Raw genomic sequence first — 17,264 nt, forward strand, 5'->3', positions numbered from 1 at the left:
TCATCCATCGGTGACAGATTTGCCTGGAGTGCTTAAATGGCTCCTTTAAGGTGGAGGCTGAGTTCCTGAAGGCAATTCCCACTGAGGGACAAAGGAGTGTTACGCCAGATGCTGCCTTGAACAACGGGAAAGAAATGATTCAAGACAGAATGGCCTAATAATACACTCTCCTTAAAACTAACACACACATCTGATGGTCTATGTGAATTTGCTGCTCATAGTGATGGATAGATGTGCACGCTGAGATTAAATGCAGAGCGTGGCATACATATATCCACAGAGTTGCGTAGGCTGAAACGAACACTGTGGGCACATTCTACATAGGGGCTGAATGATGCTGAGCTGTGATTTTGATGTCAGATGCCAACTGTGGGTAAAGCTATGACGGTGCATAGCTTTGTGCATCTCAGCAGAAGACTAGGAAGAAACTGTTTGTTTAACAAGGAGGTCGTATTCACTGAAAGCGACTGACACTAAAAGTCACTACAAAAAGGAGACTTTCATGCAGTTTTTACACTAATATCATTTTGTTGCCCTCAAAATTTTTTATAATATAATACTGGTTAATTAGAGATATTTAGAAGAAGGCCACATTAGTAGTTGTGCTGAACTATAACCACTTGCTTTATATTTTAAGAATAGAGATCGTAGTCGGGGATCGAATAAAGCGGTATTAAGCTTTTGATTTCTCTTGGCAAGAAAGTTTATTTCTCAATATGTCAAACTATTTCTTTAACCTTGGCCTGAGGGAAAACAGACTGAATGCCGCTGTGTTGAGCACTGGTCTCCCATTCCACACTAGTTAAATTTTCAGTTTCAGATATAGAAAACGCGACACTGGAAGGTTCTTAAAGTGACATTTAACACTCTCCAGAGTCTGGTGAGTCTCAGGATGAGGACCATGACCTTAACAAGGCGTCTATCAGAGGACTCGAACTGCAAGACCAGGAGGAGGAAACTCAACCAAGAAGCAGCTAGACATTCTTTGACATTACAAAGGTGCTGCTGACATGGTGTGCCACGTGAGACAACACCATGCAGCCCGTTTCTGATAAGTCACATGTCTTCCTCTGCTGAAAGGACAAGTGCCAGCAGGGGCACTGGGTCTTGGCGGAGGGGGGGCTGTTACAGAAGCCACCGTGAGTCATCATCCTCTTGAGGTTACCACATGGTGAGGGAAGATGGATTTAGTCTCAGCACTGCCATGGTCTACCACAGGAAAAAGCTGGCAGTACTTACAGTCTAGCTCCAGCATGAGGATCCATAGCAAAGAATGTTCAGCTGATAATGTCACTTCTGGCTGGGTTGTGCCAAAGCCCTTTAACATCTCTGTTTCCACCAGCTGCGCGACTGATGAAAGGTGAATAATGTAACAGTGTTATCAAGGACAGCCTCCATAAGGTTGCATGGAGTCATCTTGATTAGTGATGTAAATTCATTTAGTGTAATTAGATGAAGAGATGACGATCCAAACCTGGAAAACTCAATACTCCATCTCAAGGTGAACAGTTATGTAATACACCTTTCATGCTTTGACTGTCAGTAATTAAACCACAAAGCCTCAAAGACTTTATCTTCACACATAAAAAAGCTGTTGGGAAAACACTGTTTTTAATCATATTTCATTTTTCACCCTTAATTTTACAGGCATCCTCATATACAAAAATGCACAGGCTTCTCGCTTCCTCACGGACAATAACCATAGTGTTATGTTTTTTTCTTTTTTTTATACTGTATCCAGGCCAATACAGGGAAGATTAGAATTTCCTTTCTAGTGCTCAAAGCTACAAAAAATACATATAAAAAATTAAACACCTTTCTTTCCTTAAACAGTGCCCCAGTTACATCATCATGTTTTTTTAAAGTTGATATTGTGAGCTTGTCAGGAAACAGGCATGCAGCAATCCTAGACCAAAATCATCACTTGTAAGATATCGATCACACCCCAAAAAACCTGTTTTACGTTGTCACATAATGTTCGCATTCTCATTTGATGTCATGTTTGCATAAAAATATTCCTAACACTGCCTTTAAATTGGATTTATGAAATCCCTGGCTCTATTGTTGCTTGTACATATTTAAACTGGTTTGGTACATACTCACCGTGACTGCACTAGATATGACTCCACATATCCACTCATTCTGATACAAAGTGAGTCAGCTGGAGCGTCCACTCCAGGCTACCTTGTTAGGCATGTCTCTAACATCCACCATCTCAATGTATCTCCTAATTAGCACCCGATGAGCACACTGCACATCTAAGCAGAGATCCGTTCTGTCTTCTGACATCTACTTTCTCCCCCTTCGGCTCCCTTTGTCTGCTCACCATGTTGTAAGTAATGAACGTAAGAGAGCTCAGCTCAATATAATGTGTTGGAAGATAAAGGAAGTGACTCCCTGCCATGCCAAATCTATCCAGAACGCTATTACGGTGCCATGGCAACAGATGAAGACGTGCAGGCCTCTTTGGATGGGGGCACCGCTGGTTCACTCGTCTTCTCTGTTAGACTGACTGGCAGGAAAGCTCCACAGGGCTGCTATGGCAACAGACTGATCATATGCAGAGTGGGGCTGTTGGCTGCCACGGCAACATAGGGGCCAAGTCATCGGTTTGCCTCTGAGTTACAGGAAATTAGATTGCTTTTGATGGGTCCCAAGGATTTTTGTCATAAAATGTGAAAAAAAACATAAGTGTGTGTGTGTGTGTGTGTGTGTGTGTGTGTGTGTGTGTGTGTGTGTGTGTGTGTGTGTGTCAGGGGTGAAAAGGATTAAATATGGCAGCACAAAGCAAGTACAGTAAGTGTGCAATAGCCACTGGTGGCCACCTCCAAATGTCAACTAATACCTATGGAATGCTATAGTTAGGTGCTCTGCTTTAAAGTACACATTTAAATGGTCACAGCCTCTGAAGCGAATATCCCAGTTAATGGCCACTGAAATTTTTTTCTCTTCTTTTCTTTCCCCTCACCCCCAACTGGTCAGGGCAGATGGCTGCCCCTCCCTGAGCCTGGCTCTTCCACAGGTTTCTTCTTGTTAAAAGGCAGTTTTTCCTTTCCACTGTTGCTAAGTGCTTGTCTATAGGGGGTCATCTGAGTTTTGGGGTTTTCTTTCTATTTCACATTCTTTACCCTACAGTATAAAGTGCCTTTTCATACAAATAGGTCCCTTCTGGCTTCGAAAAAATTGTTGCACAAATATTATTCACAAAAAGTGGAAAAGTGGAGAAAAGATAATGAGCGCACCAATCTGACACGCTTTGCGCTTTTCTTTTTTATAGCTTAACACCCACAGGGAAAGAGTCTGGGGTGTTCTGGATTCCTCCATGAATTACCATCTCACTATTGTGAAGATTTTTCCAGGCCCCATTGATCCCAGGTGCTATGTTATTGGGGGATTTTGCCCCTGTGCTCATGTGTTTAATGTCAGTTTAGAATACATATCCTTCTGGGAGTTGTTGAGACGTATTTTGTCAAACTTGAGAAGGCATTTAACTGCATCCCTTGGGGTATCCTATGGCTGTATCGCGGTGTCTGGCCTGGTTTGTATTGCCAGCAATAAGTTGGACTCATTCTCAGTGGGTGCTGGACTTTGGCAGGGCTGCCCTTTGTTACTGATTCTGTTCATAAATTTTATGGACAGCATTTCTAGGCAAAGCCAAGTGGCTCTCACCTTGGTGGCCTCAAGCTCTCGTCTCTGCTTTTTGCAGATGACGTACTTTTATGGCTTGAGCAGGTGGTGGCTTCTAGCTTACACTGGAGTGATTTGCAGCTGAGTGAGAATTGGTGGGAAAGAGAATTAGCATCTCAAGGTCAATGGACATGATTTTTGGCTGGAAAAGGTCAGTGTGACCACTCTGGGTCAGGGTTCAGTCGCTGCCCCCAAGTGGAGGAATTTAGGTATCTCGAGGTCTTGTATGCTTGAAAATCTGGGATCACAAACCAGTGGGTGCTGCTGCAACATTGCTGCTTGTTGGAACTACAACAAAAGAGCAAAAAAAAAAGAAAAAAAAAAAAAAGAAATATGCCAGCCTTACAACAAACTATGGTATTCACTTGTGGGTTGACACTAAGCTTGAAGCTTTTAACCCTTTAAGACCTACCATAGAACCAAGTTCGCCAGAGCTTATATTATATTTTTACATGCTGTGGAGCCATTTTTGGGAGCATTTCAAGTTGCTATACATCAATACAACCATTATAGCCCAAACTTTAATAATATGTCTGCATTAGGTGCATAGTAATTACATAAATTGCAAAAAAGTGCAATAAACTACAAAAAAATTGAAAATCGTTTTTGTTTTTTTAACATATATTTCTAGTTAGAGAAATTTAAGAGGCTTATCCCTCAAAACTGTAAATACAAAAAAGTTACACAAACTAGTTTCCCACCACAGGAAATTTATTTTGAGTGTCTTCATAGTTTTATTTTTGAAATACACCAATTTTTATATACTGCAGGAAAAACGAAAATAAATATTATAGTGCAAATTTGCAAAATAACAGCATATGCATCAAAATAAACTATTTCCAGCAGTGCAATATGAGTCTTAAGCATCCCAGAAACGACACAGAAAGTCATAAAGTCAAACATAACTTTTTAAAACACATAACAAGTAAAACACAAGCTCATAAGGCCCCGATCGTAAAAAACTACATTTCCGCAAAATGACGTCACTTCCGGTTTCGGGCAGGTCATGCGGTCATGTGATAGTTCGCGCTGATGGACGTAGGAAGTGTTACAAACAGCTGATGGATCGGCGAAGCGTGTTTCTGGAATATCATGTTTTTGTTGCTGCAAGTGATTTTTATACAGTTTTTGCAAAGCTATATGTGGAAGGAAACTGTGACCTAGGACAAGCTGATGGCATAAGATGTAAGTACAACTCCTCCAGTTTCATATGCAAAAAAAATTATTGCGCTAGCTTACTTGGTTGCAGAGCTACCGGGATTTAAAAATAGTTACGCAAAACAGAGCGTGCCCGCTCCTATCGGCTGTAAAGGGTTAAAATATGTAGTCTGAAGCTACTGAAATATGTATGATGAGTCTATGCCCAGGAACACTGCTTCCCAAACCTTTCCTCATCTAACCAGCTCAGCTAACCAAGAATATTAAAGTACCAGCAGACTCCGATGGCTGACAGTGCAATCACATCAAACTGTCAGAGTAATAGGAACAGTGTCACGAGAGCGGAGACATCTTACTCTCCCCTTTCTGCCCTCCATCTGCATGAAAATGGAGGAAATATGAGATATGGATTTGTCTCAGATGTGAGAGCTCAACAGGGGTGCTCTTTTTGTTTGCTGAGCTGCTCCACTGATTGATTGCTCGCTCCACTTTGGAAAACACTGGGCTGCAATCAAAAGCAAATACAATGAAGACAGTTCAAAACAGCTGCTACACGATTTTCCAAAGGAGAACAAGGAAGGATTAGGAATTTCAACATCATGTATTTTTAGATTTTGTTCAGTTCATACCTGAAGGCCTCTCTGTTGCAGTCACTTCAAACACGTAGAACGGAAAGTCAAGAGGGGATAAGTTAAGCGGTTGTCCTCTTCTGCACTCCCGGAGATTTACGGTCCGGTTTCTGCAATTATTCGCTGTAGTGAAGCAAAGGAGGGGGCGTGGATGATAAAGCGATGAAGGCAGCAAGAGAAAAAAAAAGAGAATAATCTCGTCCCCGGAGATATAAACAGGCTGTTGTGCTCCAGTTGCTTTAGCTACCCTTTGACCTGTATGTGACTCTGCACTTGTGCTGCATATGTGTGTGTGGATGTGTGTGGATGTGCACGCACGTGTGCAAAACTCTGCAGTAGCGCATGTGGGACTGCATGTGCAGGGTTACTTGGATGAAATTCAGTGAGCATCTCGATTATAAGAAAGTACACCACTTAATTTTTTATAGGCAATTGCAGTGTGATTATTTATTCATGGGGTTATTCATTACACTGTTGCATCAGCACAGATGAGACTGGGTGTGAGATAATATGCTAACAAATTCAGTATGCGTAATTCTAAATCTATATGCCATTTATATCCTCCTTTTCATCTATTGCACATATGCAGAAATGCTGAATCATTAGTGTCAACATCCAAACATCGTAATTTTTTTAAATTCTTTTTTTTAATTTAATAAGCAAACATCGTCAAAATTAAACAAATGACTTTCTATTCAGTTTTGTTTAACTGCCAAAGTTGTTTCAAAGAAATATAATGTTTGAAATGAAGCAAAAATGAGGTTTAAAGGTCATTTCACAAACAGAGTGAAGACTTCCCTCCATTAGCTGCTCTTGAACTTCACTGATGATGTGCGGCTGACAGCATATGCTGCTCTACATCGCCATCTCTTGGATAAGTGCTGCCATGACAAGCAGGCCTACATGGCTGCAGCTGCAACCTTGATTTTGAATCCAGGTTTAGAAAATGTAAAAATTATGTGATATTTGGGTTAAAGATACATTTTTTACTCATAACTTCTTATTCGTTTATGTTCTTTAGTGGTGGTTTGATTCTTTCTAGATGTTTCTTGATATTTTAAGTGTACTTTTGCCTCCCTTTGTGTTTGTTTTGCATCACTCTGTGCACCTATTGCGTCTTTTTGTGCCTTTCTTTCACTTTTCTACTAGGCAAATATGTTCTTTGTGGTGATTTGGAGTCATTAGATCACAACTACTACATCTCTTTGGTGCTTTGTGTTTCTTTGAATCTTTATTTGATTTTCTGTAGTTGTTCTACATCTCATTGCAGTTATTTTGATAGTTTTCAAGTTGCATTTCTGTAATTATGTGGTTTTGATCATTTTATAGTTTTTTTTTTTATATATCTCTTGCTTTTTTTTTTTTTAGGTGTTTCTGATGCTTTGAGTAATAGTTTGGCATCTTTTTCTGTCTGTACACTTTATAAATCTCTTTCTGGAGATTTTGCTTCTCTTGCTTATTTTTTTGATAGATTTTTGAGTGCTAATACTCACTGATACTGTACTGTACTGATAGTCACTAGAGTCCCATTGGTTGTTTTGACTCGTGTGTGTGTGTGTGTGCGCATTCATGAACTTTGCCAAGATAATCTACCTATCTCTTATTTTGGATTTCCATTCATTTCTGTGGCCACAAATGGTCCTGACCACTGTTGCTTAAATTGCTGGACAGATTACTTCCCATGTTCACGTTTCCATATGTTGTGCCTTTGCCTCTGGACATTAGCTCGGGAAGCATCTGGTGTTGACTCCCTCAGCAGCTCCACTCGTATACAGGCTCAGCAGCAGGAGCAGCCCAGAGTCTCTTCCCTCTTCCTCCCTTCCTCACTCTAGCTCGTCAGCTCCCCCGTCTCCATGGATAAACACAGGAATAATTCACCAGCACTCTTGCAGTGAAATATGAAACCATCTCTGGTGCCACAGTGCCTGCAGGCCCAGACCAGCTGGAACATTCTGTAAGAGGAAAAGATCAGATCTTCAGCTTCCATGAAGATGTGCCAAAGATTTCCTCCTTTTTCTCCAAGAGACGGTCTTTGAGGAGCTGCTGGGGCTTTTCAGAGACAAAAAACGTGATTGCAGAGGCAATTAAAACCAAATATCACACGTTTTAGGAACAGAGATGTTGTTGTGTCTTGTGTTTGTTACTCTGTAGTACATGAAGGAGGAAACATGGAAACTGCATTTGGTTTTTAATATTGCGAGCTGCTCATTAGCCAAGGCTTTATTTCGGGGACTAATAACTGTAGAATTACCAAGAGATGCATCATGTTTGCATAATGTATGCTCAGTTAAAGCAACCTTATTTCAGAAGAGCAGAGAGGGAGAAGTAGAATAACTTAAAAGAACCACTGACTGACCTCTTGTGGTCGAAGGTATTTTGGCACGTGTAATGCCGTTTCACAACCTTCAGCTCAAATTTATAAATCTGTTATTAACCATGTAAAAGTAGAATTTTAGTGGCTCATATATGTCATAAACCACATTCATTGAACTTTATGACTCTACATATTTTCCCCTGGTCCTTAACATAACTGTGCTGTGGCTCTTTGCCCCATCCCCATCCAAAGAGAAGCGTCTAGACTTCTTTAAGTTGCTTGAAGACGTTTCACCTCTCATCCGAGAAGCTTCTTCAGTTCTAAGGTCAAATGGTGGAGAGTCCCAGATTTAAATGGTGGGGAGTTCCAGATTTAAACCTAGTGGGAGTATCCCCAGTGGTTTAAATCATTTGACCTTAGAACTGAAGAAGCTTCTTGGATGAGAGGTGAAACGTCTTCAAGCAACTTAAAGAAGTCCAGACGCTTTTCTTTGCAAGCTCCTTTGACTATATGCCTACTTAAGTTTCTGCTATTAAGGTTGATATCACTGAATAAAGGGACAAATGAAAACCAAATAAGATTTTGAAGTCCAGGACAATCCGTTTGAAGCTTCTCTCTTGTGCTCATGTTTATTAGAATCATTACCAACATAGGACAGTATTGCCGGGTGGGGCCACTGCAGGGAGGGGCAGCCATCTGCCTCAACCTGTTGGGGGTGAGGGAATAAAGACAGGACAAAAGACACACTGTGGAAGAGAGGCAGACATTTAAAATAACTTATAGTTAAATGCAGAGTAAAAACAGCAAAAATGAGAAATAGGTGAGTGAAGAAGAAACACTCAGTCAGAGTCCATCATGGGAAACTCCCAACAGCGAAGTCTTACTAGACATACTTTGAGGAACCCTCCTGCAGACTGAGTCAGGGTTCTCCCATTCTTATAGTCATTCTGACCATTTAATCCAGATTTTTTTGTTTTTTAATCTAGGTCTGTGTTCATGCAGACGTTTCCAAAGGGAATTACCAACACTTCACAGCACTATGGTGTTAAAAACAGAGTTACTGGAGCATTGGAACAACCAGTCCAAAGATACAATAAAAAAAGATGTCTACAAAAAGTCGAATAACACAGCTTGTGCTTTATTACACACAAGTTCATTTATCTATTTTTTAATACTGTTGCTTAATGATGATGTTTTGGCAGAAACAAGAGTCTGGGAAATGAATAAATTAGACAGGCTTGTTAAGTTCACTGGGCTCAAAGTAAAAAAGAAATAGTTCCAAGGCCACAATTGTAAGAAACACAGTTTGGTTTCATGTAGGCAATGTCATGTTACTATCTTATTTTGTCATTTTGAGCTCACACAGTCAACAACTACCACAACTGCTGACACAAGTGATTCCAAGTCTGTGTCGGGTGGACACCGGGATAGGGTCTTTTTCCCAGCAGGGGGCCATTGGCTTGTTTGCAGGAGTTCAGATCCCTGCTTTGAATTTTTACACTTTAGGGTCTATAATTAGCCAAAACGTTTTTGATCACTTCACCTCCAGCGCTGTGGATATGACCCATAAGTGCAAAGCAGAAAGAATTATTCTGCTTTTTCTTCTATTTAAGATTGTTAGTTTCTTGTGAAACCCACTGAATGCCTCAAAAATATGGGTAGTTAAGCAAACGTGCGTTCTTTTGACCACCTTTATAACAGTGCCTGATGTTCCCCTAATTTAGACCCAACTGAGCCTTTAAACTGATCCAGTTGAACTGGTCACAGCCACATGTAAACTGTGCAACGCAATCATGTGGTACAGGATATGGAGGCAATGAGTGTGTGATAGATTTCATGTTTACTCAAATCTAAAATTGTTTGCAGAGATATTTTAATACAAAAAGAGCTTAACTTTAGTCAGACGACTATTACACCAAGCCTTCATTCTCAGACTTTTAAAGACTTAAGACTTCATGTTTTCTTCCTCAGTATTTCGTTTGTATTTGATAAAAATCTGTACTGTAGGTGCATTCTGCAAATATCTATTGGATATAGTACATAATATTTGTTCATCGTACAGGATGTCTGCATACTTTATCAACTACTAGTTCTATTCAGCAAAAACATAAATTACTGCAAAGGTAGTAAAATCTTTATATTTCTATATTACAAGTAATCTTTTAATTTAAGCAATCTTTTAATTATAGTTTATTTAATAATAGAATAAACCAAGACTGTGAAGCAAAATGTTTGGATCTAGTTTTGGTAAATGAAAAAAAACTAACAAACCCAACATCAACAAACACACCCTTAATGTTAAAAGTTTTTCATCACACTTGGAGTGCCAGTGGCCAGTGCTCCGTTTGGCCATTTTACAGAAAGTGATCTGCATCTGTGCCCACATTTAGCGATTTTTTTGTTTAGAAAAACTGTGTTTAGTGCTTTCATATAGCTGAACTCAAATAGGCCAGGAAATGAACGACTTTTAAAAGTTCTGGAAAACTTCTCTAGGACACCACTAGAGGGAGAAAGACCCAAAAGAATGAATCAGAAGGCACAAATGTGCACCAGGGCTCCAGATTTGTAAGACATTAATGGCACTAGATTTGTCCTGATGAAATTAACCTTCATTGTAAGTGAATAAATAATGACCAAGAATTTCTACTTGAAATTATCTTAGATGTGTAACGTTGGATGTCCATGACACTTGCCCCTAAATCCTCAAAGATTTGGAAACACCGCTCTCAAGTATCTTTGGATATTTATGTTAATAATGTATTTATTTTAATCAATGCCATTTATCAACAGATCATTCTAACATATGGTGAGGCAAACATTTTGCCTAACTTCCATTAGGCGAGTCGACTTTTACATGTAAAAGCAAAGGAACTAACTTTCTGAAACCCATCGTAATACGTTTGAATGTTCTCACTGCGGCAAATACTTGACAAGCTTTTTCTAGGTCAGGCTTTGATTAAAACGGAAACAAACTCAGGTTTTTTCTAGTTGGTCAGGTTGCATAAAGGCTGAAAATTTGGTGTCAAGCAGCTTGAAAGTTTGCTTTTTAAATTCAACTTCTCAAATTATTTCAATATAAAGAATGTTTCAAAAAGAACTTTTTTCAAAAGAAGCGTGTGCACAGGCTAAATGAGAAGATTCAGCCATTTGTTGTAGCTCAGGGGTGGCTGTAGCTCAGGTGGCAGAGCAGGTCAGCCACTAATCAGAAAGTCGGTGGTTCGATCCCAGGCTGCCTCCTGGCTGCATGCCAAATATCCTTGGGCAAGATACTAACCCCATGTTTGCCTACTGGTGGTGGTCAGAGGGCCCGGTGGCGCCAGTGTCCGGCAGCCTCGCCTCTGTCAGTGCGCCCCAGGGCAGCTGTGGCTACAATGTAGCTTGCCATCGCCAGTGTGTGAATGGGTGTGTGAATGGGTGAATGACTGAATGTAGTGTGAAGCGCTTTGGGGTCCTTAGGGACTAGAAAAGCGCTATACAAATGCAGGCCATTTACCATTTATTTACCATTTGTTCAAGGTTAAGGTTTTTGAGTCTGGAAATGATGTAACGTCTACACCACTACACAATATAACCATCACACTAGAGCTGAGCTGGAACAAGAAGAAAATATTTCAGTATGTCAATTAACCAATCAATGATGAAATTAAATAGATTACTCTATTGTAATCCAATGTGGCAGCTGAATCAGGATTATGAAAGGTTGTGTGAATGCAAAACCTAGTTTTATGGGTAGCAGATGAAACCAAAGGTGGAAATGGTCTAAGATAACTGTCTCAAATCAGTTTTGGGACACATACAGAACCCTGTCTGTATTGTTTTGTACTTACATTAAATACATTAAATAAAAATCAGGAGTATTGCAAAAATGTCAAAATTGTTGGAATTGTTGGAGAAGAATATAGTCAGATTTTGATTTATCGTGTAATCATTAGCTTGATTTTTTCAAGATAATCAGATGATTTTTCTGCACTGGCAGTGTCTCAATCCCAAACAGACAGCCAGTGCAGTAAAAACATACCTGGATAGAAATACACATCAATCATGGACTAGCCTCTCCAGAGCCCGGGCCTCAACATTATTGAAGCAGTGTGGGATCTTAACACAGAACAGAAAATAGAAATAAATAAAAAACAGAGCCAAAACTAAAAGGAGAGCTTTTAATGTCCTTCAAGAAGCCTGGAGAACTAGTCCTGAAACAAATTACAAGAAAACCTTTGAGTGTGTTCAGGCTGTGTTGATAAAATTAAGGTGGTCATACGAAATATTGTTGGAGAACGACACTTTCAAACTTATTTCCATGTGTGTTTGCACATATTTGAATAAACTGCTGCATGTATTTCTAGTTTTCTTAGTAAAATGTGAAGAAATAAGGGGTAGCTTTTGCACAGCACTCTACTGTATCAACAGATGCAGACTAAATAACACAAGATTACAATAACAAAGTTTCATTTTGTTTAGAAACTAAAATGTTTCAGTTTTTGTCTCTGCTGTTTTTAATAAACATGAGCAAACTACAAAAACTTGATTTGGCATCATTTCACATAGAGTGCTTAAAGTTATTAGACTACAACCCGGTGTAAGTTTTATGTCACAGTTACATTAAATTAACAGTACCAGTAATTACCAAAATCATTTAAAAAAAAAATCTTAATGCTCCAATATGTCGAAGCTCTTAAATTGAAATATTTTTAATACCAACATGAAATAGTTATCCATAAACTTTCAATTGTTTTACAAAAAACAATTATGCCAAATTACAGATCTTTACTTTCATTCCTGAACATAAAAATTGTTTTAGCGGCTGAATGTTATGCTTGAATGTTTTCTGTGTATAAAAATGTGAATTTAATTTGGTAAATACAGTAAATCTTTTAAAGAAGTTTTTGACAGATTTTTAAAATATGTGTTTTTTTCCCCCCATCACAGGAGATCTCATGTGGGACGAACTGCACAAAAGTTCATGAAAGTTATGACCATGAATGTACAGGACAGAAGTTCATATTATCCTCCTAAGACCCGAACTCTTTCATGGGATGCATTTTGAATTTTCCTTTGCTATTTGGGCTGATTGGGACCTGATGAATGTAAAAACAAAGAATTACCAGATTTTTTTGTTTTACCTAATTTTTGTTGCTGAGAAAAATGAGAGCCACATATGCGGACATTCGTTTGAAACTTTGATAGAACAGTGGCAGTATAATGTCCTCGTAAGTGGATATCAGGCCCTTGTAGAGAAAAATTTGGTATTTTGGTCTAGAAATCCCAAAATGTGATGTCCAGATATGTGGACGCCAGGTCCTAGGAGGTTAAAATAAAGAAATGACAAGTTTCTCAGAGTGAGCTTTGTCACAGCTGATTTGTGTGTTATTAAGAGGGCTTTGAATAATCTTTATTTTGTATACACACAGTATGTTACGTATATAAAGACTCCCAAAATATAACCATTCTATTCCAACGCGTTAATAAAAGCATTTTAGGGATGACTGTGAAAAATGAGAAAAATAATTAGCTTTTGAACTATTAAATCATTGCTATAATTATATTTTTGTAGCATTTTACCGTAATCTCGTTTTCCTCTGAAACCTTATGGGCATCGTCTATTTGCTCAAAACCAACCAAACTATCTTAATATTCATGCGACTGTGCTTTAAACTGAACTGATATATAAACAAGTTAAGATAAATCATCATCATAAAAAATAAAATAAAAAAGCTAACATTGGATAGCACCTGTAGTGCCCTCATCTCTCCAACAGATGCTCCCCTAATGCCATCCTCCCCAGCTCCCCTTAGAAACGAGGCAAAAATAGATAATCCACCTTTTATATTGTAGATACATTTATATAATCATTTTTTGTTTTTGTTTTGTTTTTTTTTTTTACAATGGAATTGCTCCGTCATACAAGATGACTGAAAAAAAAAAAAAAAAAAAAGCACACAATACAATCAATAAACCAAACCTATAGAACATATGATTGTCACTTACTTGCGAGTCACAAAAAAAGTACATACCGCGAATAAATAATCTACAGAAATATGTACAATATGCACAACAAGAAATTCAATGGAAGTGCAAATAAAGCTTTGGATCCCTGCACAGGAAATAAGGTAAGCAAATGTGAGCCAGCTGTCCCCAACATACAGTATGAAGCAATAGTCATCCGAAAGTCATAAATTTACAGGACATTTAGTAACATTTAGGCTTTGAGCTCCTGCATTTAATGACTTTTAATAATGAACTGCATGAAACAAAAATCTGAGAGATTAAAATGGACACATTACATTATGTACAGCGTATCGCATTCCACGGAAAACTGGAGTGTTTTCAGTGCTTGTCGTCCAATGCGGATCAAGGCAACAACCACGGGACTACAGGCAGAGACGGAGAAAAGTAGGGATCCAGAGAGAAGGCTGCTCACTGCAGAGGATTTAAAAAAAAAAAAAAAAAAAAAAAAAAACTCATTGCACCTCTGCTGGCTTCCTTAGCTTGTAGTGACTGAAACATTCTATGATATTTAACACTGTACAACTCTGCTAACTTTCCCATCTAGATCGAGAAGAAGAAGAGGGAAGAGAGCTGGTCAAAGGAGGTCATGTGTGCACGTCACTCTTGTCGGGTCGGTAACACACACTCTTAGCATAATGCACACATGTGAGCTGCAGTTGTCTGTAATGTCCCGAATTAAGAAGTCCTGCTGGGTGCGGTAGCTCCAAGTTACCCAGAGTTCAAGTACTCCAGTGCCACTTCATAGCAAAATTTGTATTGGTCCTAGCAGGAAAGAAGAAACAGACAGAGGCATTAGAGATGTGCAGGAGTTGGCCTGAGTCTCCCAAGTCATAAAGTTAGTGTCTCCTAAGTCATAAATGAATACTACAAGCCCTCTGGGGATTTTTGCTATTCCCAAAGGGCCTGTTGTTTGTTTGATAATCATACCATTTAAATCCTATAACTCTGACAAAACATCAATGGGACTTTAAAGTCGAGGCTTTCGGCACATTAAACAATCTCAGTTCTGCACCAGACTGAAACTAATAAATAACTGACATATTCAAGCGGATGAGAAGGTATTGACTTTATTGCTTTACTGCTTGTCACTATAGAATACGCGTCACAGATGCAGATATATGGACCCCTAATCGTGCGATCACCATCTTCACAATCTTCAGCGGCAGAGGAAACTAACTGTCAGATACTTCTTCTTCATAAAAGTTGCAACAAGCAGCAGCATAACGCATCACTTCCTCTTCCACTGGCGGAAAACGTTTGAATAAATATGAGTTGATTTAATATGGTCCGGAGCTGAGTGTTTTTAGTGTGTCCTCTTGATTTTTGATTCCTGATTTTTGATGTTTTCTGTGACGAAGGCTTCAAAGCTGTATTAATATAAGTGAATTTTGACATCTTGCCACAGTTTATGTTGAGAGTTGTCAAACTTACGACTCACGGGCCCAGAAGTAGCCATTCAAATGATCCAAGACAGCCCACTAGCTAGCTTTGCAAAATGAGGAAGTTAAAATTACAGAGCGGGTCTGCTGGAGGTTTTTTCACGTTAAAAGGGAGTTTTTCCTTCCCACTGTCACTGCCAAGGGCTTTCTCATAGGGAGTCATCTTATTGTTGAGGGATCTGTATTATTGTAGAGTCTTTACCTTACAATATAAAGGGCCTTGAGGTGACTGTTGTTATTTGACGCTATATAAATAAAACTGAATTGAATTCATTGATGCACGCATTACAGAGAGGAGGCATCAGATGAAAAGTTCAAAATAGTTAGTTATTGAAGTCATAATTAAGTAAAATAATTTTGCTCTTTAGTTCCAAAATATCATACATAAAGGTCCACTGTCAGTTGTAATGCACAAGTGAAAGGCCCCAGGACACACAAACTGGGAAATATCAGGAAGGGCGTAAAGCCAAATGAAATATTTGAAGGTAACACTGCTGTGTTGACACCATGTAGTTAAGGCAGTAACTGAAAGTAGCTTTTTTAATTACTTTTTTGTGAGATTAATGAGTTTAAATCCCTGGTGTCATTCGTACAAAACAACAGACAGCGAACAAGAGAGGTGAAGAAGAGAGTGCAGGCAGAGTGGAGTGGGTGGAGATGAATATCAGGGGTGATTTTTGACAGAAGAGTAGCAGCAAGAGTGAAAGGGAAGGTTTACGAGGTAGTAGTGAGACCTGCTATGATGTGTGGTTTGGAGATGGTGGTACTGACATGAAGACAGGAGGATGAACTGGCAGAGCTATAGATGTTGCTATTTTTATTGGAAGTGACCAGAACAGACAAGTTTAGAAAAGAGTACGTCAGAGGCGGCACAGGTTGAGTGTTTTGGAGAGAAAGTTAGACAGCCAAGGCTGAGATGGTTTGGACGCGCAGAAAGACAATATGTTGTTCTCTCTGCTTCTTCAGCCATTATACCTAGATTGCTGTAGATTCCCAACTGGTACTGTGAGAAACTTAAAACAATATTCTGATTTATGAAGACTGCATTTATATCAAGTTTTCAGCTCCTGCAGTGTCCCTCACCAGTAGGTCCACCATGTTGGGCTTATTATTCCTCAGTGTCTTGACAGCGTGGAAAACATCCACAGAGCGCTGGTGCTGAAGCATCTCACACACAATGCTGATGGCACAGAATGTCCCACTGCGGCCGCCTCCATTCCTATGGTTGTGAGAAAAAAGTTAATTAAAAATTTCAAAGTCATCCAAGAAGAGTTCAAAAAGAAAGCTAAAGCTGACACTAAAGGCTCACAAAAGGCTGAGGTGTGTTTTGATGCAGTGAAGGCTTTCAGTCAGTAGGTGGAGATGTTTCATTTTTAATACCAGCAGGGAATGAAGTTGGAAACTTACAGACAGTGGACCACAGTGCGTCCCTCTCCCCCGTCGTACTCCTCCTGCCATTTATCCACCTGTCGAATGAGCTTGAGGAAGGAGCGTTTGGACATGGGCGTGTCTCTGTACATGGGCCAACCCAGGAACTGGAACTGCTGCACCATCCGGTAGCCATCCTGAGGCTAGAGGGGGGGGAAGGACAACAGTTATCCCAGGTTAATACACATATGTAGGGGGGAGGGAGTTAATCGCTGTTGTATAAAGATGCAATCAGACTGTAAAGATGCAGGGAGGGTGAAGCTAAGCTTCATCAGAGGCTGGATAGAGATGGTTAAAGGGCGCGAGGAGTCGCTGAAGAGATAAGCGTGCAGATAAGACAGGGTGATAGATGAGCACAGTTGCTGCTGGAGACAGATAGTTAAGCAATCTAGGATACAGACACTCTAAATCACACTCAGACATATCGATCAATAACACTTGTCCGCGATCATGTGTGATTAGCTTGTAGTGCACTTAACATGCTGTAGGTGCCTCTGCCGGCCAGAGGATGTTACAGCACGTTAATATGAGGAGCGATTATTGACAACAGAGAGCAGGCTGTTGGGATAAACAGCTTACACAGGTGACTGCAGGTGATGCCGG

The 17,264-nt window shown here is 39.6% G+C and overlaps 1 protein-coding gene and 1 long non-coding RNA gene across 5 annotated transcripts in view; one reads left to right on the plus strand and one right to left on the minus strand.

Moving 5' to 3' along the window:
- Positions 1-4,085: 4,085 nt before the first annotated feature.
- On the plus strand, positions 4,086-13,749 carry LOC309693843. The gene is made up of 2 exons (XR_014272743.1): positions 4,086-4,872; positions 12,715-13,749. It is a non-coding gene; the product is annotated as an uncharacterized lncRNA (long non-coding RNA).
- Positions 13,604-17,264, minus strand: part of LOC309693838 (receptor-type tyrosine-protein phosphatase mu) — a 170,196-nt gene continuing 166,535 nt past the window's right edge. For all 4 annotated transcript variants that reach the window (XM_082513415.1, XM_082513413.1, XM_082513414.1 and 1 more), the window contains 3 exons: positions 16,641-16,804; positions 16,317-16,452; positions 13,604-14,556 (listed from right to left, as the gene is read on the minus strand). In XM_082513415.1, coding sequence (XP_082369541.1) covers positions 14,503-14,556; positions 16,317-16,452; positions 16,641-16,804 — 354 coding nt within the window. In that variant the 3' untranslated portion in view covers positions 13,604-14,502. The remainder of the gene's footprint in view (positions 14,557-16,316; positions 16,453-16,640; positions 16,805-17,264) is intronic.

The sequence above is a fragment of the Aulonocara stuartgranti genome, assembly GCF_965226115.1.
Source record: "Aulonocara stuartgranti genome assembly, chromosome: 18".
Classification (NCBI taxonomy): Eukaryota; Metazoa; Chordata; class Actinopteri; order Cichliformes; family Cichlidae; genus Aulonocara; species Aulonocara stuartgranti.